Source organism: Columba livia, chromosome 2 (assembly GCF_036013475.1).
Source record: "Columba livia isolate bColLiv1 breed racing homer chromosome 2, bColLiv1.pat.W.v2, whole genome shotgun sequence".
Lineage (NCBI taxonomy): Eukaryota > Metazoa > Chordata > Aves > Columbiformes > Columbidae > Columba > Columba livia.
This window is the reverse complement of record NC_088603.1, coordinates 161,931,159-161,958,284: the sequence shown is the minus strand read 5'-3', so window position 1 is coordinate 161,958,284 and position 27,126 is coordinate 161,931,159. Positions and strand designations below refer to the sequence as shown.

General features: G+C 48.8%; 1 protein-coding gene across 7 annotated transcripts in view; it reads right to left on the bottom strand.

Moving 5' to 3' along the window:
* The window catches only part of ARHGAP39 (Rho GTPase activating protein 39), a 159,533-nt gene that overhangs the window by 88,265 nt on the left and 44,142 nt on the right, over positions 1-27,126 (bottom strand). For 5 of the 7 annotated variants that reach the window (XR_010470823.1, XR_010470825.1, XR_010470824.1 and 2 more), the window contains exon 1: positions 9,697-9,972. The exons of 1 other annotated variant lie outside the window; for it this stretch is intronic. Coding sequence is in view for 3 of the 6 variants with exons in the window: in XM_021281978.2 (XP_021137653.2) it covers positions 9,697-9,737 (41 nt within the window). In the remaining 3 variants the exon portion in view is untranslated. Of the gene's footprint in view, positions 1-9,696; positions 9,978-27,126 lie in introns of those variants that run through there. One more of the 7 variants, XM_065054668.1, reaches the window with a different exon arrangement.

Sequence of the window (27,126 nt, the reverse complement as noted above, 5' to 3'; positions counted from 1 at the left end):
CGTATCCCCATCGCATCCTGCCCTGCAGCATCTTTTTCAGACAGAAGGCAGCTTCACAGAATTACAGAACGGTTGGGGTTGGAAGGGATCTCTGGGGACCGTCTAGTCCAACCCAGCTTCGCTCTGACAAAGGTCTTGCCAGGAAGGCACATTTCCCTGCTCCGCTTTCCCCATCCATGTGGTTACTTTGCCAAATTCTGCAGCTAGTTCCATCATTTTACTGTGCATTTGTCTTAGTCCTACAACAGCAGGCACCAATCTGCAGCCAGGTGGTTGAGTTCATAGAATCAGGAAAATGGGTGTAAATAAGTGATTCCAAGCAAGGCTGGACTTTTCCAGACTTTTCTCCTTCATGCCCTCCAGAGAACGGCGTTGGAAGGGACTGTTGAAGACCATCTAGACCATCCCGCTTCAATAAGGGACATCTTCAACCAGATCGGGTTGAGCACAGCCCTGTCCGTAGCATCACAGAAGGCTCTGGGTTGGGAGGAACCTTTGAACATCATCTAGTCCAGCCTCCTGCATTTGTCCTAGTTCTGCAACTGCAGGCACAAATCTGCAGCCAGGCGGTCGAGTTCATAGAATCATTGAATGGTTTAGATTGGAAGGGACCCCTAAAAGTCATCTAGTCCATGAGGTTTGGGTTGGAAGGGACTGTTGAAGAACATCTAGACCATCCTCCTTCATCAAGGGACATCCTCAACCGGATCAGGTTACGCAAAGTCCTGTCCATAGCATCACAGAAGGGTTTGGGTTGGAAAGGACCTTCAAATGTCACCCAGTGCCACCCCTGCCATGAGCAGGGACATCTTCACCAGCTCAGGTTGCTCAGAGCCCCGTCCAGCCTGGCCTGGGATGTCTCCAGGGATGGTTCATCCACCATGTCTATGGGAACCTGGACCACGCTCTCACAACCCTCATTGTAAAAAATGTCTTCCTCATATCTCACCTGAACCTCCTCTCTTTTAGTTTAAAACCATCACCCCGTGTCCTGTTGCTCCAGGACCTACTATAAAGTCTCTCTTCATCTTTCTTATCAGCCCCCTTTAAATACTGAAAGGTCTCAATAAGTTCTACCCAGAGCCTTATGTTCTCCAGGTTGAACGACCCCAACTCTCTCAGCCTTTCTCCATTTTTATGGCCAAATAACGTCATCCCTGCACCTACCCCGAAAAAATAAAAGGATGGAATCAGCTGGCAGAGTTGTTTTACACACGTAGTGACGCTTACTCATACAGAAGTTATCAGGAATAGCATCAAAACCCATGAGTTGCATAGAAACACCTTCCAAACCTCCCAGCACCCAAAAGCACCAGCAGAATTATGTAAGTGCAGAGGAGAGTAAACTGTGCACTGTCACACATACAAGAGCAAAACAGATTTTATATGTTTTTCTTGGACAATTCCAACGTGGGGAGGAAAACAAGGTGACATAGAGACATGCAGGGAAAGTGATAACAACAAATTAAAGCACTTTGCTTTAATACTATTACAAAAATGACTGTATCCAACTAGCCTCATAGCCATAGAAAACCAGAGAAGATGGAGAATGATGTAGTTTACTTCAATGTTGAGAAAAAATGATAATCCGTTGCACAGGAATGCAAACTGATACAAACCAAGTCTTTCCCACTTATTTGAAGAGCCATTTCTCCCTGGCAGAATGAGAACGGAAAAATACTTTCATATTTCACAAGAAAACATTTTTCACGATAACAGCCAAACGTTGCAACAGGGGCCCCGTAAGGCTGCGAATCTGCGCTTGGAGGTTTTCAAGACCCGACTGCACAAAGCTCCATGTAGCCCAGATCACAGAATCCCAGGATGTCAGGGATTGAAGGGACCTCAAAGCTCATCCAGTGCAACCCCCCCTGGAGCAGGAACACCCAGATGAGGTGACACAGGAAGGTGTCCAGGAGGTTGGAATGTCTGCACAGAAAGAGACTCCACAACCCCCTGGGCAGCCTGGGCCAGGCTCTGCCACCCTCACCCCAACAAGTTGCTTCTCCTCTTCCAGTGGAACCTCCTGTGTTGCAGTTTGCACCCATTGCCCCTTGTCCTGTCCCTGGTTGTCACCAGAAGAGCCTGGCTCCATCCTCCTGACACTCCCCCTTTCCATCTTGATCCCCAGCAATGAGTCCCCCCTCAGTGTCCTCTTGTCCAGCTCCAGAGCCCCAGCTCCCTCAGCCTTTCCTCACACGGGAGATGCTCCACTCCCTTCAGCATCTTGGTGGCTGCGCTGGACTCTCTCCAGCAGTTCCCTGTCCTGCTGGAGCTGAGGGGCCACAACTGGACACAATATTCCAGGTGTGGTCTCCCCAGGGCAGAGTAGAGGGGCAGGAGAACCTCTCTGACCTACTGACCACCCCCTTCTAATCCACCCCAGGTACCATTGGCTTCCTGGCCACAAGGGCCCAGTGCTGGCTCATGGTCATCCTGCTGTCCCCAGGACCCCCAGGTCCCTTTCCCCTACACTGCTCTCTAACAGGTCATTCCCCAACTTACACTGGAACCTGGGGTTGTTCCTGCCCAGATTCAAGACTCTACACTTCCCCTTTTTATATTTCATTAAATTTCTCCCCGCCCAACTCTCCAGCCTGTCCAGGTCTCTGGATGGCAGCACAGCTTCCAGTGTCAGCCACTCCTCCCAGCTTGGTGTCACCAGCAAACTTGCTGACAGTCACTCTATTCCCTCGTCCAAATCATTGATGAATATATTGAATAATACAGGCCCCAGTACTGACCCGTGAGGCACTGCACTAGATACAGGCCTCAGCTGGACTCTGCCCCATCGACCACGATGATGAATGACCACCCAGATGAATTCGTAGAATCATAGAATAGAATCATAGAATGCCCTGAGTCGGAAGGGACCCACAAGGATCATTGAGTCCAATTCAACGCTGAGCTTGCTTTGAGCAGAGGTTCAGACTGTCCAACCTGAACAGTTTTGAGTCCGTAACACCGGGCATGTTCTTGGGAAGGGGAAAAGAGCCACCACTCAGAAAAACAGGAGCGCACAGCAACAGCTGGAGGTGAAGATGATGTTCAAAAAGGAAGGGTTGATGGTGAGGAACTGTAGAAACATGGAATTGCTTGGGTTGGGAGGGAACTTTGAAGATCATAGAAACACAGAGTGATAGAACAGTTTGGGCTGGAAGGGACCTTCAAAGGTCATTGAGTCTAACTGCTAACCCGCCTCTGGCACTGACCCCTATCCCTGAGAACCTCATGTCCATCTGTCCAACCCTCCAGGGCTGGTGACTCCAGCACTGCCCTGGGCAGCCTGTTCAATGCCCCACAGCCCTTTGGGGAAGAAATTGTTCCCACATCCAACCTCAACCTCCCCTGGGCAACTTGAGGCCGTTTCCTCTGCTCCTGGCGCTTGTTCCTGGGGAGCAGAGCCCGACCCCCCCCTGGCTCCAAGCTCCTTTCAGGCAGTTCAGAGATCAGAAGGTTTCCCCTCAGCTCCTGTTCTCCAGCTGAACCCCCAGGTCCCTCAGCCGCTCCCATCACACTTGTGCTCTTACAATAGAATCATGGAATAGTTTGGGTTGGAAGGAACCTTCAAAGGTCATCCAGTGCCCTCCCTGCCATGAGCAGGGACATCTTCACCAGCTCAGGTTGCTCAGAACCCCATCCAGCCTGGCCTGGGATGTCTCCAGGGATGGTTCATCTACCACCTCTCTGGCCAACTGGGCCATGCAGCAAACACGATCTGTGCCTGGGGAGGAGCAGCTGAACCGGCAGCACTGAGCGCTACGGCAAGGTAACAAGCGTTATATCAACCAGTATTTCCAGAACAATTTCTGGAGCCTTTGGAGCTCTCACACCCTGGTAAACTTCCAAGTCCCTCAGTGTTGTTTTATCCCCAATCTTCTGCAGTGTCATTATGCAACCACATGCAAAACACTTCCTCTTGTCTCCATTTCCCTCTGCTTTTGGTGGTTTAGCCACTGCAGAAAAAGGTGGGAAGCATCATAAGATCTGACCGAGCTCATGCCCTGGTCTCCGTCAGCTACACGGCCACGGAAAGCCCGTTCACCTCTGTGCCAAGCACAGGCATGAAATGCATCCAAATTAATTCAAAATGCCCATGGACCTATGCTTAATACACCTCTACATCTTCAGGGTGCGTACACAGTTTATTATAATAAACTGCCGAATTCTTTCTAGTTATGTCAGGTGGCAGCAAGTGTCTGAAATACTGAGAAGGCAGAAGAAAGCTGGGTGTGCTTGTGACTGTGTTCTGTCCACCACTGTTTCTTCTGTGGCTACAACAGGGATGAAAAGCAACACGCTTGGAAGTAGAAAGTTGAAGTCCAAATGTGTTCTAACCATGGTTTCCTTCCAGGAAAGACAACGTAAAGCCAGAGTTGTAGAATCACAGAGTCATTTTGATTTGCAAAGACCCTCAAGTTCATTGAGTCCAACCGTTAACCCACCCCTGGCACTGCCCCATGTCCTGAGAACCTCATGTCCGTCTGTCCAACCCTCCAGGGCTGGTGACTCCAGCACTGCCCTGGGCAGCCTGTTCCAATGCCCCACAGCCCTTTGGGGAAGAAATTGTTTCCCAGATCCAACCTCAACCTCCCCTGGTGCAACTTGAGGTTGTCTAAGAGACCTATTATAGATCTCTAATAGACTTATTGGGGGATCTCAACATGTGTTAAGGCAGTACGACACCTCTTCCCATTCCCACGTAGCTCTTCAGTCACATTTAATTGCGTTTGACGCTGCTTTCTGCAGCGCTCGAGGTTCTCGAGGCACTTCGGTCGACCTATGTGAAGCCAAATCTGCCTGTAGACATTTCAGCACTCAATATACTCAAATAAATGAGACCATCTCATCTCTGGTGTTCCCCCTGCTTTGCCACATCACTCAGGGCACCTCAACCCTCATGGGACTCACTCCGCCTTGTCTAAATAGATTAAATCCATGATGTCCATAGGGCACCGAGCTCCGCAGAGGCGTGGGCTCAAGCAGACGTTGCAGCCAAATTTAGACCTAGCAGGGGAGCCAGCAGAGAAGGGACACAGTGGCAGCAGAAGGTATCTCACATCCCTCGCTTCGCGTCCATTGTTCTTACTGGTCCTATAATGAAGCCACAACACCGCGTGTCGCAGCGACGTCCCTGGTACCAGACTCAAGTCTATCTCGTTACTGCAGACACTGCAGGAGGAGAAACTGGGTTAACCAGATCTCAGAGGAAAACAGCCAGCAGCTGCCACTGGAATGAATATCTTGAAAAGAAGTGATTACGTGTGCCACAAATGAAGGCTTAAAATTTATCTCTTAGTCTGAGCTTTAGGACAGCGTAGGCACTCAGACTTCCCTGAACTGGTTTTACCTTTAAAATAGAGATATTACCGCTTAAAGGGCTTTTCTTAGGAAAGATTTTATTCTCTTTTAGAATTTGCTAATGTAAAGCTTGGGAAAAAAAAATCTGACCTCCATTCAAAGATTTGCTGATGACACCAAGTTGGGAGGGAGTGTGGAGCTGCTGGAAGGCAGGAGGGCTCTGCAGAGGGGTCTGGATAGACTGGAAAAATGGGCCGATTCCAATGGGATGAAGTTCAACAAGGCCAAGTGGCGGGTCCTGTGCTTTGGCCACAACAACCCCCTGCAGCGCTCCAGGCTGGGGACAGAGTGGCTGGAGAGCAGTCAGACAGAAAGGGACCTGGGGGGACTAATGGACAGGAAGCTCAACATGAGCCCACAGTGTGCCCAGGTGGCCAAGAAGGCCAATGGGATCCTGTCCTGGATCCAAACTATCGTGGTCAGCAGGACAAGGGCAGTGATCCTTCCCCTGTACTCTGCATTGGGAAGGCCACACTTGGAGTATTGTGTTCAGTTCTGGGCCCCTCAGCTCAGGAAAGAGATTGAAGTGCTGGAGCGGGTCCAGAGAAGAGCAACAAGACTGGGGAAGGGACTTGAACACAAGCCCTATGGGGAGAGGCTGAGGGAGCTGGGCTTGTTTAGTCTGGAGAAGAGGAGGCTTAGAGGTGAGCTCAGCACTCTCTAGAACTACCTGAAGGGCAGTTCTAGCCAGGTGGGGATTGGGCTCTTCTCCCTGGCAGTCAGCAATAGGACAAGGGGCCATGGGCTTCAACTCTGCCAGGGGAAATTTAGGCTGGAGATTAGAAAGCAATTCTTTGCAGAGAGAGTGGTCAGGCATTGGAATGGCTGCCCAGGGAGGTGCTGGACTCACCGGCCCTGGAGGTTTTTCAACTGAGACTGGACATGGCACTTAGTGCCATGATCTAGTCAATGGACTGGAGTTGGACCAAGGGTTGGACTTGATGATCTCTAAGGTCTTTTCCAACCCAGTCCATTCTGTGATTCTGTGATTTGTCTTTTGTTTCTAGTTCAGATACTGTAATCTCAATATTCGGAGATGGGTGTCCAACAGGTCGGATGAGCAGAGTGCCGTGGACATTGGACAACCATCAGCTGCAGATCATAGAATCATGGAAAGGTTCGGGTTTGAAGGGACCTTGAAGACCATCTAGTTCCAACCCCACGGGCAGGGGCATCTTCAACCTGATCACGATACTCAAAGCCTTGTCCAGCGACAAAAAACATCCCGCAGAAGCGAAAATGCTACTCTAGGCCCCCAAGTCCTGCCACCAGTTTCCAATTAATCCAAGTCCCATTTGTGCCCTTGATTATTCACCACTTGCCTTCAATCCTCCCAGGATTAAAACAACAGCAGATCGTCTTTTCCTGGATCTGCCAGAATCAGAGGTCAACGTGACCCATAATCCACACGCTCATGCTAATAAACCCCATGGTGCCATTCAATCTTTATTCATAATTATTTACCAGCCAATGCGTTGTTTTTCCCCAAACACCAGGTTGCCACAATAATTACCCAGATCTTTCTTTTGACCCTTTTAATACATTGACACGATATTAGTTTTTACCTAGACCTTCTGGTTTCCTCAATTTCCAAGACTCACTGAAAAAATGATGGTTTGAAGAGTTATCTGGTCCCAGAAAAGGTTGGACCAGACGCTTTTCTGAGGTCCCTTCCAACCCAAGCTATTCTATAATTTTATTTGCCACAAATTATCAGGTTTTAAATGCATCTAGTCTTTACTCTCTGCCTCCATTTTCCAAACAGCACCAGGTTAAATCACATCAGAAGCAGCCTGAGATCTTCTGCATTTTCTGCATTACCCACAAATACATCCCTTGCATCAAATAACAGCCCCGTTCCGCGGTTAAGAACAAGTTTCGCACACGTTGGCTGCCCACAAAACGAGCTCCTCATGCTAATTCCTCCCTCTGCCATTTTGATCTCCTGACTCAGTATCTAATTGATAATTCCGCCCTATCATTTTCCCCTCCTTCCCAATCACTGCGTTTCCCACCACAACCACTGCAGCGATTTTCCTGCCACGTCGGGCTGGTTTTTAAAGCTTTAAAAGCACTTTTTGGTGTGTTTGAACAGAGTCACCCAACTGAAAACAAACCCACCGGTTGGGCTCGTTCGCCAAATACCTGAGTGGCTCTTGATCACCTGCGCCCAAGCAACTGCTCATTAACTGATCGGTTCCTGCTTCATTATCCCGCCAAAGGAAGTCATACAGGATTCCCAGGGATTAACAGGGTAATTTAGCTATAATTTAGATATTCGAAGGATAGTGAGGTGCCTTTGGCGCGTCCTTGGGGATGTGGCGCGAGGTGCTTTACCCGGATAGAATCAGCGTCTTCCGCGGCACCGGATCCCACGTAAAGCGGCAGTCTCGCAGACAAGCAAATTCTGTGTTAGGAAACCTGCTCATCCGTGGATGCCAACTGCCGTATTCAGACCAACCCACCCCCTTTCTTCTCAACATTCACTACAAATCTTCTTAAATTTGCTCTTGCAATTAAAGCCGCAACCGCCACCCCCAGGGGAACGATGGAGACGATTTAAACTCATCGGGCAAAACCAGCAAGTTGCGCCCAATTCCTGAAAGCGGTTTGGGTTATTTTTGGTTTGTTTATTTGTTTGGAAAGGAGGAGGTTGGGGGATACCCTTCCACCCCCAACAAGCTCTCGCTCCCTGTGTTTGCTGTCTCCCGTGCTTAGCTCAGCAGGCAGCTCCTAAAACTGGGGAGCAGGGGCGGAGGCAGCATATTTCTGGCTCCCCAGCCTCACCCATGGGGCTAATTAATATTCCTTAAGCACCACACCCCTAATTACAATAAACTAAGCGAGCGCAGAAGTGCTTTGGTCTCAAAAGTTTGACTTGCATTTTTACATGCCGCGGAATACCCATTAAGCCCGTGTTTTTAATTACGCCGTCAAAAACCTCTTGATTAGAGCACAAAAAAACGTCGGCTCCGAAATGAGAGCACAAAGAAGCTTGTCCCCCCCAAGTCCCACAGAGAGGCAGTTCGCCGAGGAAAACATTTCCAGCCAAAGCAAAGGATGGCACATCCCAGACAGTGACACACACTCAGCCCTGCAGTGGAAGAGCTCGGGTTCCAGATGAAAGCTCGTCTCATTAGAATAAATTAGGCTAGGGCAGATTTAGCAATGCTACAGAGGACCCGGGGCAGCTCTCTGCGTTACGGGCTGCGATAGAATAGCCGGAGCTGTAAAAGCCCTTTTTTCAGGGGATCACGTGCTGGCTTACGCGGCGCGATGCCTCTGGGACCGTCTGTGTGTCCCGCGCAGACCGTGGCCCTTGACCGCGTCCGCCGTCTGCGCGGGACGGACACGGGACGGGAACAGAGCCGGCTCTGTTCCGCCGAGCCCTTTCAAGCGCATTCGCGGCAAGCTGGGATGGAAAAGAGGAATAAAAGGCAAGGCTGCACCCCTGCCAGGGAATGCTTGCTCTCAATAATAGTCCTTAAACCGCTTCTTAAGCTCGGCTTTGCTGTCAATAGTTGTATATAGGAGTCAGCTACGCAAGCGCAAGTATGTAATGGGGAGCAAGGCGTATGCAGGAGTATTTGACATTCTGTTACTTTACTTTTAAAGACAAAACACCAAACTGCGAACTTAATCAAAATACAAAAAATAAAACAAAACCCACGGAAACTAGATAATCAGCAACAGCAGGCAACTTTCTCTCTGCAATAGCTTAAGCGCAGCAGTAAAGCTCAGTCCAGAAGCCCGTCAGCCTCCGCTGTCAAAACTGCTGACAGATCTCCATCTGCCCAGGAAAAGAGAATCTGGGCGTCCCCTCCCTTCGTCGTCCCCGCTGTCCCCGAGGTTTTACGGCTCGGTTGTTGACAGCTTCAAAGAGGGAAGCCCGTGAACGACAGCTCGCTCGTGCTACAAGCAGCATGGGCACCAGGTAGCCTTTAATCGTAGAATGGTTTGGGTTGCAAAGGACCTTCAAAGGTCACCCAGTCCCATGAGCAGGGACATCGTCACCAGCTCAGGTGGCTCAGAGCCCCGTCCAGCCTGGCCTGGGATGTCTCAGGGATGGTTCATCCACCACCTCCTTGGGCAACCTGGGCCAGTATTTTACCACCATCACCATAAAACATTTCTTCCTCATGTCCAGCCTAAATCTCATCTCTTTTAGTTTAAAACCACTACCAAGAGAAGACGAGTTGCAGTCGGATGTTTTATTATTATCTAAGTTTTCACACCCAGAAGCGTGACCGAGCCCAGCGACCGCTCGCATTTCAAACCTGCTCTGAGCGCCGGCGGCGACGTTACGGCTGTTGTATCTATAAGCCCCATGCCCACCTCCTTCCACCGAGACGTCCCGTCATGTCTTCATCTGCCATCTCGCAGCATCCCTCCGGGCTGAGCAGGACACGGGTCTTCAGGGCCACCTTCTTCGTCCTTTGGCTTGACGACGCATCCACCCGAAGGGTCTAATTTGGGGCGTTTTGGAGACGGGCTGGGAAACAAGTCGTCGCATGTCCCGGCGAGGAGATGGAGTGGGCAGGGTGTCTCCAGAGGGCCTGGCACAGATCCCTCCCCTCCGGAGCCGTGTGGGTGCCGGCTCTGCCCTCTCCCAATCCAACCTCCCCCGGGCTTTTGCAACAAGAAAGAACCACAGAGAAGCTGTTGGCTGGAGCCAGACGGCTCTTTCAGAAGCGCTTAATTAGTTGGGCTCCTAAATACGTGACGATGCTTAGACGGGGAAACAAGGGGTTGCTTTTTTTGTGTTCAGACTTCTATTTTTTTCTTTCTTTTTGTTTTTTTTTCAGAAAGTTTGCAGTCTATCCCCTTCACAGCCCATTCACAACAACTGCTGCAAGAAGCCGAACGGACTAATTATAAAGAGGAGGGGAGCACCCCGCAGCCACGTGAATGATTTGCCGTGCGCTTCCAGAGGCCTCGTCCCGATGCTTTAAGGCAACAGGACCTGCTTCAGATCCACCTTATGTCAGAAAAATAATGAATATATATATATAATAAATAACTAAATAAATAAAATTACAAAGAAAAGAGGGAAGCCTGACCTCGCCATATATTCAATTTGCACTCGCAGCTGCAGCAGATGGCTTGCAAAGGGGATGGAAAATAGGCCCAGATTCTAAAGGAAAGAGAACAAGAGACCTGACACGAGAACAGGTCCCTCTGCCAAACCAGAAGCTGCAACTCCACACGAGGCAAAACCCCATTTTGCCCAAGCAAAAGCAAATTTGGAGGAGACTTAAACAGCCTGGGATGCATCTTGTAATCGACACAGGATCTGGGCTTTAAATGCTACATATTTAACATCTCAGGCAAGAGATGACACTGTATAATGCATTTTTAATGCTCTTCTCATCGACGTCACCTTCCGCCTAAAAAGATTTCCCGAGTAACAATTTAACCTGAGTAGTTTAATCTCCAAGTAAAATCACAATAGGGGAGAGATTCTGAGTGTGACAATTCCCCCATTTCACAAACAAGTTATTTTCTCCTGATTAAGTTAAAGCCGCTGAAAGAGGCTCATTTATTCTTTCAGGTCATTATGGGGTTCGACACCCTGGCAGCCACTCTTTAAAACCATGGCTTTATTTCCCCCCCCTTCCCACTCAAGGACATCCCTCCACCTGACTTCACCCGCCCTCTGTCCTCATTAGACTTAATGACGCCCACCAACCTGTTGTCATTCAACCGCTTCCTCCCCCTAAATTAAAGCCATTTTAGTAATTATTTTACTGTTGCGATAGGACAAGGGGTGATGGGTTTGGACTAAGAGGGGAGATTCGGATGAGACAGAAGGAAGAAATCTGTGATGATGAGGGTGGTGAGAGCCTGGCCCAGGTTGCCCAGAGAGGTGGGAGATGCCCCATCCCTGGAGACATTCAAGACCAGTTCTGGGTGAAGATGTCCCTGGGTTGGACTAGATGGTCTTTAAGGTCCCTTCCGACCCAAATCACTCTGATTATCCACACATCACCATCCCATAAGCTCAGTCTTACAGGGCAGCTTAGGAACATTTCTGAACCTAAAGTTTGATATCATGGTGACACTCCAGTCTTACTGGTTTTTCCACCGTGATCGGGCAAAAAAACCCCCAACCCAAGAGTGGTGGCACAACAATTACAGCCTTTTGGTTTATTTCCTTCTACGGGAAGCATCAGGGGTCATTTTTAATAGCCTAAAATACCAGGAGGTAAGTTTATCTGGCTTTATGCAGCACCCATGATTTCCTTTGCACCATATCTCAGATCCTGCAACTTCTCCTGCATTGCAGAATTCAGGAAAGTGCTGTTTACTTTGCCAGGTTTTGCTGAGATTTATTTCAATCGGGTTCAAATTAGGCCAAACAATTTATTACCACTTGAAGAGGAGTCTCAAACCACTTGAAACCACTATTGCGCTTCCAGTTGTCTTCAACTCACCCGGCAACTCGAAGAAAGTTGGTCTGAATTACGTCTCCATTTCCCAAACGGCACAACTGGGAAAACTCTGACCTACTTGGCAGGAGTGTGGGGAGCTTGTGCTGGTTTTCCTATGGTTTATTTTTTGTTTAATCTTTTAAATGATTTAAGACAACCCAAATGCAAGGCACCAGAGAGACGGGAATTCCACCAAGTCATTAACAGAGCACCAGCGGGAGAGCTTGAAAGCGAGTTATCAATATTTTGTTTTTCTGTAATCCAAAGTACCTCTCTAAGAATTTGCCAAAAAAACCCAATCAAACAAACTTTATGTCGTGCTTTGACAGTTGCCAAAGAGGTTTATAGATGAGGAGAGGGCTCTGAATGAAAGGGGCGACTGCAACCAGCGGCAAAGACAGGATGAATATTTACTGGCCACCGTGGCACAGATGTAGAGGAAAGTGGTTGTGAAGGTCACGGATCCTGAATTTAATCGTGCTGGGAAACACAAATGGAGCCTCATGCAACTCTATTCATCATGGGCTTCCACACTGCAAACTAGCTCAAGTGTCCGGACACCTTAAAGTGTGATAAATACAGATTGTACCTTCATGGAGCTACGAGCAGACTGCCCCAGGGCAAGAGAGGAAGACAATTCTGGTGGATGTTCCTTTGAGGTCTTTCCTAAACCACTGAGGGGAAGCAAGGTCAAAAAGGAGAAGGAGGAGGAGGAGGAGGAGGAGGAGGAGGAGGAGGAGGAGGAGGAGGAGGAGGAGGAGGAGAAGGAGAAGGAGGAGGAGGAGGAGGAGGAGGAGAAGGAGGAGGAGGAGGAGGAGGAGAAAGAGGAGAAGGAGAAGGAGAAGGAGAAGGAGAAGGAGAAGGAGAAGGAGAAGGAGAAGGAGAAGGAGAAGGAGAAGGAGAAGGAGAAGGAGAAGGAGGAGGAGGAGAAGGAGAAGGAGAAGGAGAAGGAGAAGGAGGAGGAGGAGGAGGAGGAGGAGGAGGAGGAGAAGGAGGAGAAGGAGGAGGAGGAGAAGGAGGAGGAGGAGGAGGAGGAGAAGGAGGAGAAGGAGGAGAAGGAGAAGGAGAAGGAGAAGGAGAAGGAGAAGGAGAAGGAGAAGGAGAAGGAGAAGGAGAAGGAGAAGGAGGGAGGATTTTCAGTTGGAAGGGACCCACAAATGATCATCTAGTCGAAATAAATCACAGCTAAAGAGCAGCAGTGAATTTGTGCAAAGTGAAGCCTGTTCCTGCCAAAACGCTGCAGAACTTCATGAGGGTCTTGTGCTCTTTAACGAAAAGCAGAGCTACGCTCGCTCACCCTCTGCACAGAGACTTAGTTTTGCTACGTGTCATCTGCCACTGAAGGCAGTGGCCACGGCTCACAGGGTGTTATCGCTACTTCTCCCGCTCGTCCTACGCAACTGGATGCTCGAACCCTCCACCGGCCGCGTCAAAGGGCTTCTCTGCCTTTGGAAAAAGGGCCGTTTGTTCCCACATCGCGATGGCATTTGGCTTCAGGGCTGGGCCCTCTCCGCAGGGACGGGGAAGACAAAGGCTGAGCGAGGCTCCCAGCTCGTCGCCGATGCCCACGTAACGACGTTACAGACCGACCTTGTTCTGAAGACCCGGTGGCAAGTTCGCGCTCTTGTGACTTGGGAAGTTGGCCGCGTTGAACATCTCATGTTCAACTTTCAGGGGGCAAAATAAGAAAAAGCAAGTGGGAGGATTTCAGGCCTCCAGCTCCAACTCATGTTCAACCTTCTTCATCCTTCTAGCAAATATGAAAGCTCTGGGGACAAGGAGTCTCACTATAGGTTTGTCAACACCTACTGCAATGGATTTCATCCTCTACCAGTACCTACTAAATTCTGAACAATAATGAGCCCATTAAATTTCATTTGGAGAGAGTTTTACTGTCTGAGCTTTGCTCAGAAGGGGTTCTGCATTTTCTTGCCACAGTTTATTCACCTGTAAAATAACAATATCCCCTATGGCATAGAAGACCATGACAGTTATAAAATCCTCTAGCTGAGGGTCAGAAAAATGGTCCAGAGCCTATTTGTGCTGAAGAGCTGAACCAAGGAACATCATAGCTAAGGGTTGAGGTGCCCTGAGTGATGTGGCAAAGCTGGGGAACCCCAGAAATGAGGTGGTCTCATTTTATTTGAATATATTGAGCACTGAAGTGTCTATGGGCAGATTTGGCTTCGCGTAGGTCGACCGAAGTGCCTCGAGAACCTCGAGCGCTGTAGAAAGCAGCGTCAAATGCAATTAAATGCGACTGAAGAGCTGCGTGGGAATGGGAAGAGGTGTCGTACTGCCCTAACACGTTGAGATCCCCTAATAAGTCTATTAGAGATCTATAATAGGTCTCTTAGATGACCTCAATTTGCACCAGGGGAGGTTGAGGTTGGATGTGGGGAACAATTTCTTCCCCAAAGGGCTGTGGGGCATTGGAACAGGCTGCCCAGGGCGGTGCTGGAGTCACCATCCCTGGAGGGCTCGACAGACACGGAGATGAGGTTCTCAGGGACATGGGGCAGTGCCAGGGTTGAGGTAACTGTTGGATTCGATGATCTTGAGGGGCTCTTCCAACCAAAATGATTCTATGATTCTACGAAAGGTCAACTGTCATCTGATTTTCCCTCCTGCCCTATTCCACTCAAGCATACGGTCTCCACAGTAGAACCGAGAAGGAACTCCCATCCTGACCTCAACCCCTACCAGCCCAAGACTGAGGTGGCTTGAACCAACAAGGGCAGGGAGGATTTGGGCAAAGACATCGGGTTGTGAATTAGTCGTTAATGAGCTGAGACTCCCTTCTCTCCTGTAAATGGTTTAAATCAAGTAATGTCCCAGAGACCGCCACCTCCTGGCTGTGTTGGTCACACATCACCTGGACCTTGAGTGGCGCCTCTTATCCCAACCGTCCATTCAACAGCCTCTCCATCCACCTCTGTGGGGTCTGGTAGAACTTGTAGAGCAGGAGTTGGCTCCTGCTCTGAAGAACTTATGGCTTGGATCAAGTCAAGAAAGTGAAGATAAACCAAGGAAAATTATTAACACAATTGTACTTATTGTGTTCTCTGGGATGCTTGACTTGGTACATCTACCCGGTAAAGTCCACACAGAATCACAGAATCCCAGAATGTCAGGGACTGGAAGGGACCTCAAAAGCTCATCCAGTGTAGGAAAACCCAGATGAGGTTACACAGGAAGGTGTCCAGGCGGGTTGGAATGTCTGCAGAGAAGGAGACTCCACAACCTCCCTGGGCAGCCTGGGCCAGGCTCTGCCACCCTCACCCCCAACAAGTTGCTTCTCAAATTTAAATGGAACCTTTTGTGTTCCAGTTTGTCCCCATTACCCCCTGTCCTATCATTGGTTGTCACCCAGAAGAGCCTGGCTCCATCCTCCTGACACTCCCCCTTTAGATATCTGTAAACATTAATGAGGTTCCCCCCTCAGTGTCCTCTTGTCCAGCTCCAGAGCCCCAGCTCCCTCAGCCTTTCCTCACACGGGAGATGCTCCACTCCCTTCAGCATCTTGGTGGCTGCGCTGGACTCTCTCCAGCAGTTCCCTGTCCTGCTGGAACTGAGGGGCCACAACTGGACACAATATTCCAGGTGTGGTCTCCCCAGGGCAGAGCAGAGGGGCAGGAGAACCTCTCTGACCTACTGACCACCCCCTTCTAACCCACCCCAGGTCCCATTGGCCTTCCTGGCCACAAGGGCCCAGTGCTGGCTCATGGTCAACCTGATGTCCCCAGGACCCCCAGGTCCCTTTCCCCTACACTGCTCTCTAATAGGTCATTCCCCAACATTCCCATGTCTTCACGGGGCCTGGGATGAGCTACAGTGTTCACCCAGAGCTTTGGTCACTTGGGGAGCTGAAGGATGGGTAACAACTCTGGCCCTTTTCAGGTTGAATTGGACCAGGGATTTGGCCACTAATCCACGGTGGAGTTTTGCCAAGTTGAGCACACGCTGCCTTCCAGCTCCTTGACCCATTTCCAGCCCTGCTAGGGCTGCTGCTGTCTCCCCTTTCCACTTCCCTCAATAAACACGCTGTTCTTTGAGGGATTTGTTTGTTTTTCAATAGACTCATTTTCCGAGCAGCGTTCTACCATCTTATATTCAGCTGACAAACTCCATACTTTCTGACATCTCTGTAATTAGCCGCAGACAGCTGACTTACACTTTGACGAGGGTGCTATATTTGCTCGGAACGGCTGCGTTCTGCATCGCTCTTTAGCATTATTCAAGTACCATCCTTCACCCCGGAAGCTCAAGCCACAAAGCCACCAAAACCACACGCAAGCAAAAGACAACAGGATTCAAATCTCTCCCCAACCGTTTGCCGTTCTCACGCCAAGGACTGCGCTGCATCATTAGTTTACTGGAGAAAAGCATTTTCCCAGTAGGTATTTGATTGCGATGAGCCAGATTCTCCAGGGAGAAGACCCTTGTTTAAGCACCTCTGTTTATCCCCATTGCGCTGATTGCTCCCTCCCTTCCCATCACAATTAAGAGATATTGCATCATTTATATGACCTATTTGCATGCCAAAGCTGGATTGCAGTATTAATAGCTGTATCTCAATATTAATAGCTGCATGCTGTTAGCAACTGGCCCTGACCTTGTTTTTATAGATAACCAGGATGGGGTCACTTCTTTGCGCCCCCCACCATGTGAATGTGATGGCATCAGCAAAGGGAGGGGTGTGGTAGGATCGTGGAATGGTTCGGGTTGGAAGGGACATTTGAAGGTCATCTAGTCCCACCCCTGCCATGAGCAGGGACATCTTCACCAGCTCAGGTTGCTCAGAGCCCTGTCCAGCCTGGCCTGGGATGTCTCCAGGGATGGTTCATCCACCACCTCTCTGGGAACCTGGGCCAGGCTCTCACCACCCTCAATGTAAAATGTCTTCCTAATATCCAGCCTGAATCTCCCCTCTTTTAGTTTAAAACCATCACTCCTTGTCCTATCACAACAGGATCTGCTCAAAAGTCTGTCCCCATCTTTCTTATCGACTGTTTTAATTACAGAAAGGCCGCACTAAGGTCTCCCCGGAGCTTATCCTCCCCGGGCTGAACCCCCAGCTCTCAGCCTTTTTCCCCAGAGCTGTTCAGCCCTTGGCCCATTCCCGTGTCCCTCCTCTGTCCCGCTCCAACAGCTCCATGTCTGGCTGGTGCTGGGACCCCAGAGCTGGATGCAGAGCTCAGAGGGGTCAAGACATCAGAGCAGAATCCCATCCCTCAACCTGCTGGCCATGGTCCTTTTGATGCAAATGCTCTACCCTACAGCCTGGATAACAGCAGATAACACCTGGACCTCCATCTTCCCAGCACATATCACTAATAAATCAAACACTGGGAACCTCAGTGCTTGGTGTTACTTGCTGAAGCAACACAAGGCCAAGAACAGCTATAAATTGAAAGTCTAGTGTTTTATTTCTATCAATACTTACTGACTAAATGTTCCGTCATGATGCCAAGCCACTTAACTGCGGACTAAAATATTTAAGCACAGCTGAGTCTGCACCTGAATCCTCATGACCTTCCTCCCATCTCTCCATTCATTTAGATCACTTCAGAGTATTTCATCCTTCTGCTTGATTGCCAGAGGAGATATTTGCTGTGTAACACGTGCTTTCAAATCCAAAGCACTGAGCACAGATTTGGGTCAGAGATACATGAAACGTCCATCAGCTCTCCAGGTACAGCCATTACCCAGCTGGCCAGCAGCCATAGGAGTAACAAGAATCCTCTTCCCGTATGCAAACATAGGCTGCTACTGGGAAGGTCCACCAGAAATCATAGATTAATAGGAAAACTAAAAGAAAACCAGGAAAAACAAACACTGGGTATCAATGTAGAGATTCCTCCCCACTTGCAAAGTGCCAACTGTGAAAGGTTTGACTTGCTGGTGGCACAAGTTTTCCCATTCCGACTACGTCACTCATAGAATCATCGAATGGTTTGGGTTGGAAGGGACATGTGAAGGTCCAGCACCTCTCTGGGCCACTCGGTGGATCAAAGAAAGGGTTGGAATGACTTCAAAACCTTTTATATAATGATCTTAATAAAAGTAACAAACGTTCTCAAGAGTATCCAAAGATTCGATCAGTTTTTTTGAGACCACAGATTCATAGAATCCCAGGATGTCAGGGATTGGAAGGGCCCTGGAAAGCTCATCCAGTGCAATCCCCCCTGGAGCAGGAACACTCAGCTGAGGTGACACAGGAAGGTGTCCAGGCGGGTTGGAATGTCTGCAGAGAAGGAGACTCCACAACCTCCCTGGGCAGCCTGGGCCAGGCTCTGCCACCCTCAACCCAACAAGTTGCTTCTCCTCTTGCAGTGGAACCTCCTGTGTTCCAGTTTGCACCCATTGCCCCTTGTCCTGTCCCTGGTTGTCACCCAGAAGAGCCTGGCTCCATCCTCCTGACACTCCCCCTTTCCATCTTGATCCCCAGGAATGAGTCCCCCCTCAGTCTCCTCTTGTCCAGCTCCAGAGCCCCAGCTCCCTCAGCCTTTCCTCACACGGGAGATGCTCCACTCCCTTCAGCATCTTGGTGGCTGCGCTGGACTCTCTCCAGCAGTTCCCTGTCCTGCTGGAACTGAGGGGCCACAGCTGGACACAATATTCCAGATGTCGTCTCCCCAGGGCAGAGCAGAGGGGCAGGAGAACCTTTCTGACCTACTGACCACCCCCTTCTAACCCACCCCACGTCCCATTTGCCTTCCTGGCCACAAGGGCCCAGTGCTGGCTCATGGTCACCCTCCTGTCCCCAGGACCCCCAGGTCCCTTTCCCCTACACTGCTCTCTAACAGGTCATTCCCCAATTTATACTGGAACCTGGGGTTGTTCCTGCCCAGATTCAAGACTCTACACTTGCCCTTGTTCTATTTCATTACATTTTCCACACCCAACTCTCCAGCCTGTCCAGGTCTCTGGATGGCAGCACAGCTTCCAGTGTCACCACTGCTCCCAGCTTGGTTTCACCAGCAAACTTGCTGACAGTCACTCTGTTCCCAGGGTTTTCTCAAAAGCTTGAAAATCCTCCCTAGCAACAGCGCCCAGAGTTTTCTTGATTTATTCAACACATCTTCAAGGGATTTTGCTCTTCAACCAGCTTATGTCCTTCCTGTAGCACGTTCGAACTCAACAGTTTAAAAAGCGAGAGCTGTTCTGAACAGCTTCTTCCTTTTCCCATAATATTCACAGCGCAGGACTGGAAGCGGGAGAGGCCAGAAAGCACCAGGCCACCCACATTGAGATTATTTTATTTATGGCATTTACATGACATACTTCAAATTTTGGTGGTTGTGAAATATTTTTCCCTGCAGAAGCTTTTGGAAAAGGTGTATTTACCAATGACGTAGCCCCTGAAGAAAATAATCCTTTATTAACACCCACAACAGCATCGGTGAGTGTATCTTTTAAGTTTAATTATGCAAAAATTCATCATACTCTAATACCACAGGGCTTAGGTCCTCCAGAGTTTACCAGTTCCATATTTCTATTTCCAATTTAGCGATAGGAATTAAACATATATGAGCGAGAAGAAATCAAAAGGACAAATAGTTGAAAGAAACCGGGTCTTAGAGGAACCCAAACAGTAACTCAGCACTAAGTCTGAGGAACCCAAAGCTTCTTCTGCAAGTCGGGGCGACTTTATAGAATCACAGAATAGTTTGAGTTGGAAGGGACCTTGTTCAACCCCCCTTGCAATGAGCAGGGACCTTCTGCAGCAAAACAATCCCGGCCCAGCCACGTGGCTATCATGTTATAATTATTTATATAGGCATGTTGCGAATACACACGTGTTGTTTTTTTTTTAATGTATTTTTAAATGGATTTTCTGTTTCTAGATGCTAAGGAAGCTCCGGCTTTGTTGGACGGTACAAAGAGGGGGGAATAGCACACAGCCCACACACTTCAGTGCGACAGAACAGCATGTACTGCAGAATAATGACACCGATGGCAGGTTTAATATTGAGGGGAGCTGGTTCCCCTCTAGATTAACAACGCCAGCAAGAAGCTCCGACCCTGCATTAGCCAAGCAAGATTTCCTAAAGACGGGACTATTCTTGGGAAAACCAGGTGCTTTGGGTTGCCTGACCCTCTGCTCCGCTCTCGTGAGATCCCACTTGGAGTCTTGTGTCCAGCTTTGGGATTCCCAACATAAGAAGGACATGGAGTGAGTCCAGAGGAGGCCAAAAAGATGATCAGAGGGCTGGAGCACGTCTGCTATGAGGATGGGGTTCAGCATGGAGAAGGTTCTGGGAGACCTTATGGCAGCCTCCAGTACCTAAATAGGACCTACAAGAAAGTTGGAGGGACTTTCTACAAGGGCGGGTCATGGTAGGACAAAGGGTGATGGTTTTAACTGAAAGAGGGTAAATTTAGATTCAATATAAGGAAGAAATTCTTCCCCATGAGGGTAGTGAGGCTCTGGAACAGAGAAGCTGTGGATGCGCCATCCCTGGAAGGGTTCAAGACCAAGTTGGATGGGGCTTGGAGCAACCTGATCTGGGTGAAGATGTCCCTGCCCATGGGGTTGGACTAGATGAGCTTTAAGTTTCCTTCCAACCCAAACCATTCTATGATTCTATGACCTCAGCATTCAAAGAAATCACAGAACCACAGTATGGACTGGGTTGGAAAAGACCTCAAAGATCATCAAGTCCTACCCTTGGTCCAACTCCAGTCCATTGACTAGATCATGGCACTAAGTGCCATGTCCAATCTCAGTTGAAAAACCTCCAGGGCCAGTGAGTCCAGCACCTCCCTGGGCAGCCATTCCAATGCCTGACCACTCTCTCTGCAAAGAATTGCTTTCTAATCTCCAGCCTCAATTTCCCCTGGCAGAGTTGAAGCCCATGGCCCCTTCTCCTATTGCTGACTGCCTGGGAGAAGAGACCAATCCCCACCTGGCTAGAACTTCCCTTCAGGTAGTTCTAGAGAGTGCTGAGCTCAGCTCTAAGCCTCCTCTTCTCCAGACTAAACAAGCCCAGCTCCCTCAGCCTCTCCCCATAGGGCTCGTGTTCAAGTCCCTTCCCCAGTCTTGTTGCTCTTCTCTGGACCCGCTCCAGCACTTCAATCTCTTTCCTGAGCTGAGGGGCCCAGAACTGAACACAATACTCCAGGTGTGGCCTCCCCAATGCAGAGTACAGGGGAAGGATCACTGCCCTTGTCCTGCTGACCACGCTAGTGTGGATACAGGACAGGACCACCCAACAACCGAAGCAAAAAGGCAGGAAAATCTCCTTAGCGACACTTCTGACCCCAAACCTCCAGTTGCCGGCGGCAGCTCCTCTGCTGTTCCAACAGGTCCTGATGCTGCTGGGGATTCAAATCTCTACAGAGCGTTTGCGTTACCCTGATTTCTTGGTCTGGCAGGGCAATTACAGGCATCTCGCAAACACCTCATCCTTAAACGAACTCGCCTTCAGTTCTGGCTTCCCGCAGAGCCTGGTGGGTGCCTCTCCGAGAGCGCAGCAATCAGTGGAGGAGCCGCTCGGATCACACTGTGCCAGCAATGTTGAGACGCACACAAGCGTTCAGTAAAAACAAACCAAATCAAACAACAAGCTGATGCCATCGAGCTATCGACTGCTCCACGCCATCCGAGGCCAGGAATACAAAATGGAAGCGCCAGGGCGAGATCTCGGCCCCCGTGCAGGCAGGTGATAATCAAATCCAAAGCTGTCAGGCGGGAACCAAGTCCTGGTTCCAGTCTTAACGAGGCAGGGAGGGCTCAATCAACCCCGACTCATTTTCTAGTGGCTCGGCAGGTCATTACTAGTCCCAGTACAGAAGTGTGGCAGTTTGAGCACTGCAGTAAAGCCACAGACTTGTTTTGATGCGATAAATCCCTTGAAAGAAAGAAAGAAACATAACTTTGGCTGGGAACTAATCTTCTTTGATAAGAATCAGCGTGGGAACTGGAAGCTCCAGTAACAACTAGTCAAAGTCTATTTATACAAGACATCCGTGCCAGAGATCTATAGGAGAACTGACATCTGCAAGTATGCACGGAGAAAATCTCCACTAATACACTCATTTTAATACACAAAAAAATGGAAAATACAGTTTCAGCAGCTTCACGAACCTCTGTCTAGAGACTGTTATCTCATACAATGATTTTAGCATTGAACTATGGCTTTTGGATTATAATGACCTCTGCAACGAGGAGGCTAATATCTAATTATTTGGAAAGAGAATGAGTTTTGCAGCCAAGTCCAGGTCTTGCACTGGGCATTGGGCCAAGGCTTTACCATGGGCTTGGGTGAACTCCAGGCACTCGCTACTTCATCTGCATTTCCACACCTGTAGAGCAATGACCCATCACCCTTCAGACACTGGAAACGCAGCTGATCAGGCCTTTCAAATTAAAACCAGAGGCAGAATATGAATTAGCAGCAGCTGAAGGTCAGAACCCTCGTATTTGGCTCATTTAGGAGACAGAAAACCAGCGAGTGAGAGGATAAGCGTCTTTGACTCAGCTGATTAGGCACAAGTTTGTAGGTTGATAATTAAAAAGGAAAAGCAGGTTTGAGTTTCTACACGGAGGAGTTGGGAGCTTCCAAACCCTGATTTTGCTGTGACCATGGAACCGGAGCAAGAAATCCTCAAGGCCTTTCCAGCTGCCACATGAAGGAGTACGGCCTTTAAGCTTGTGTCAAGCTGTTCTCAGCTCAAACCATGGCTTTATCCTCCTGCATCTTTAACGCCACGGGGACAACCTGTGCTGCTGTCCTACACACCATCACAGAGCTTTCTGAAATGAGAAAAGCCACCCAGAAACTCCATCCCGTCGGACAAGCCCCTAGAATTGCCTCAAGAGTCTTGCTTTTGACCCTGGAGAACGGCCAGCTGCTTTGCTGAGGCTTCCTTTCAGGCAGAAAGGGACCTGGGGGTACTAAAGGACAGGAAGCTCAACATGAGCCAACAGTGTGCCCAGGTGGCCAAGAAGGCCAATGGGATCCTGTCCTGTATCCAAACTAGCGTGGTCAGCAGGACAAGGGCAGTGATCCTTCCCCTGTGCTCTGCACTGGGGAGGCCACACCTGGAGTATTGTGTTCAGTTCTGGGCCCCTCAGCTCAGGAAAGAGATTGAAGTGCTGGAGCGGGTCCAGAGAAGAGCAACAAGACTGGGGAAGGGACTTGAGCACAAGCCCTATGGGGAGAGGCTGAGGGAGCTGGGCTTGATTAGTCTGGAGAAGAGGAGGCTTAGAGCTGAGCTCAGCACTCTCTAGAACTACCTGAAGGGCAGTTCTAGCCAGGTGGGGATTGGGCTCTTCTCCCAGGCAGTCAGCAATAGGACAAGGGGCCACGGGCTTCAGCTCTGCCAGGGGAAATTGAGGCTGGAGATTAGAAAGCAATTCTTTGCAGAGAGAGTGGTCAGGCATTGGAATGGCTGCCCAGGGAGGTGCTGGACTCACCGGCCATGGAGGTTTTTCAACTGAGATTGGACATGGCACTTAGTGCCATGATCTAGTCAATGGGCTGGAGTTGGACCAAGGCTTGGACTTGATGATCTCTGAGGTCTTTTCCAACCCAGTCCATTCTGTGATTCCTCTGCCCACACCAACCCCTTTCTCCATAATTTCTTCTTCCTTCAGGTAGATTTACCAAGTCAAGCGTCCCAGAAAACACAGTAACGACAATTGTGTTAATCATTTAGCTTAGTTTATCTCTGCTTTTTTGACCCTCTCTGTTCAAGCCATGAGCTCTTCAGAGCAAGAACCATCTCCTGATCTACAGTGATGTCCTAGATGTGCTACGCTGAACTCCACATCCATCGCTGACACAGTTAACAGCAACCACCTTCTGCTGCAGCTCTTTGAATGTCATGAATAATAATTCAGATCATTCCTGAGGCAGACAATAGTATTCCAGCTCTACCACCTGCAGCTCCACAATGTATTTCATTAGTAACTCCAAACATCACCTGCCTCTGAGCCAATGGCTTTATTGTCAGTGTTCACTTCACATCCCGCTTGGAGCCGAGCGTGTGTCGGGAGGATGCTCAAATGGGTTATTCAGTGCTAATTTTTTCCCTTTTAGAAGCAGATCACCTCAAATTGAGATACCAGACCAGATGAGACAGTCACCCACTGAAGAGCTGAGAGAACTTGGGGTGTTCAGCCTAGAGAAGGCTCCGGGGAGACCTTAGTGCGGCCTTTCCATACTTGAAAGGGGGTGATCAGAAAGATGGGGATGGACTTTTTAATGAGGCCTGTTGTGGTAGGAACAAGGGATGATGGTTTAAAACTAAAGGAGGGAGATACAGATGAGATATAAGGTTTTTGCAGTGAGGGTGGTGAGAGCCTGGCCCAGGTTGGCCAGAGAGGTGGTGGATGGACCATCCCTGGAGACATCCCAGGCCAGGCTGGACGGGGCTCTGAGCAACCTGAGCTGGTGAAGATGTCCCTGCTCATGGCAGGGGTGGCAGTGGATGACCTTCAGAGGTCCCTTCCAACCCAAACCATCCTGTGATCCTATAAATGACCCTTGGTATGTGGAACCTTTTGGGAATCCCTGGAGTTCAGCACCGGCTTTCAAGTACGAGAGTGCCAAGCTAGTCTAGAAATGGAGAAATTCCCTATACAAAGAAAAACGACTTTTATAAATTGCAAAGGCAAAGTGTAACAACCACAGCCATTGTTTCTGAACACCTTGAGGTTATTTTCTACTGAAAAGCGGGCAGAAAAAACAGCTTTCATGAGTCCGCACTCAAAAAAATGCCTGATCTCCATCTGAATTTTAGGTATATTTGACAAGAGCTCTATACTGTCATAAATCAATCCCGGCTACTAAAGATTCATCCTGCTATCCAGTAGCTGCGTCTTTGATGTTTTGTTATTCCCTATAAGCCTCAGCACTCTTCTTCTGAGGAGCCGTCACTTTTTGATCAACAGAAGCATCAGAGGCGAGATCCCATGCTGCTGGGCACGGAAATGCCCTCAGCTCTAAAACAAGAGTCATGTCTTTTAAGCCAAAAATATGCTGAAAGTCCTAGATAATTTCAGGAGTCTCCAGGATCAGGTAGGTGTTGAAAACAAGAAAAGGAGCTTCAGATTCCTACTCTGCATTTAGGCTTTAAGTAAAATAATATTTTAGGCATATTTTGATTTGGTGTTTTGGCCAGGGATGAGAAGACGAAGGAATCAGAGCACTGAGATCCAGGTTTCCCCACATGCTTTGTTAACTTGATTGATAATTCTCCTGAGCGAGGCTGGATTGAGCAGCTCCATCGTATCCATCGCTGTTTATTTCCCTGTTAAGTTATTCATTCAGAAACGCTTCTTCCACTCTACCCCAGCGCTGTGAATGGCAATGGACCCAAGGAATTAAAAGAAAACAGGGTTTGGATCGAATAATAAAATTCAAATAATCAAATGCAAGTTATGCACCAACACTGATTGTGAACTTAACATTACCCCAGACGTTCCTAAGCAATCGCTGTTTCAGTGCCGCAGCATTTTCGTCCTTGCAACAGGAAAAGAAGCTCCTGCAGATTCATCCTGCGGATGAAACGCTGCTCCTCGTGTCCTTACTATGATATTAATGATGATCCGTTACCCTCTATGCTCCTGGCACCGAAAAGAGGACCTCAAATACCTCTGTGCAGCCAATGAGATCGTATCCAGGTCTCAAAACAGGAAAATAAAGTTGTTGTGAGAGTATCAAAACCCTACAGGACCCAAATTTGGCTGTTGGGACGAGTGATCTCTCCACCTTACAGTCTACCCCAGGAAATTACGCAGCAGTTCTCGGATAACATGATATTTCCAATTTAAAGGCACAACCAAGGTGAATAGCGCCCTCCCATTTCCACTCTCGCAGATATTCAGCAGCTGCACCTCCTATAAAACAAGGACAGGCCCGTCCTGTAAGGGAAGGTTGGAAGAAAACCAAGGTGGCGCACGTTGATGCCACCATCACACACGTGCTCACCATACTCTACTGTGGCCTTTGGACTCCTCAAGAGGAGGAAAAACTGCCACCAGATGTGCAAGCAGGAAGAAGAGACCACAAGACAAGCTTAAATCAACTTAAACATTTACAAAATTCCTTGGGAAGATTCCTAAAAAATCCCTTTTCATTTCCAGGTAACTTCAAGTGTCAGAAATGGACCTTCTGAGCACCTTAACCACGGAGAAGCAGCAATCAAAGATATAGATACATCTATACCACCTGACATACTCAATATTTTTCCAACCCATCTTCCTGGCTCGCACAGATCCTGAAGGTCACCCTTGGCTCGGTCTATTCTGGAAACCATTAACTCAAGTATCCACGTGGCCTCTCAAGTATCTTCATGTTCTTCACAGAAACGGAAACAAGAAATACAACTAAGAAATGCAAGACAACAATTTGAGCGCTGAACAGATTTGGTACATCCAAATTATGGATTTCGTGCTAGCGAAGATGAGACAGAACCTGCTGGGCCACACTAGTGGCCCTGCCATCCCTGTATTTTCCCAATGATGGCACCAGGAGATGCTATTTAAGCGTGGCTTGGTCACCACCTCCATCCCCTTGTTTGCGCATCCCTGCCCAGTCCCACCATCTCTAAATTCAAAAATCCATTCTGAACCTCCACGATAAAGGTCTAGAAATGCCATACCCGCTCTAAGAGATGTCCTCTTGCCCAACACATCTCCCATGAACTCATGTGACGTTCTCCTGGTCCCAGTGTTCTTCCAGCAGCTCAAGATCCACCTTATCACCAAACTCCCGAGTCCACAAACATCACATTCCACTCATCACCACCCAATCTTCTCTGTAAGTGGAAGAGCCCCGGCTTTTTCACAGCCTCTTAAGACAACTGCTTTATCCCCTCCATCATTCTCATCACCTTCCTCTGTATAGATGGATCTCTAGTAATTCACAAAGTGCAACTAAGCCCTTATCCAGATTGTTTATTGTGTTTATTAAATTCGTCTATCTAATGTTTGATTTCTTCTCTATTTAATTATTTGCGGAAAGGGCTGTGGGGCATTGGAACAGGATGCCCAGGGCAGTGGTGGAGTAACCATCCCTGAAGGGGTTGAAAAGATGCACAGATGAGGTTCTCAGGGCCATGGGGTAGTGCCAAGGTTGGGTTAACGGTTGGACTCGATGATCTTGAGGGTATTTCTTCCAACCAAAATGATTCTGTGATTCTACGAGGTTCTCAGGGACATGGTTTAGAGGTGGACCTGGCAGTGTTGGGTTAACGGTTGGACTTAATGATCTCAAAGGTCTTTTCCAGCCAAAACAATTCTATGTTTCTATAATGTTATAAATAAATTTGAAACTCTATCCACTGGGTAAAAGTCAACTCCAGATAATTCTTTTCAGTG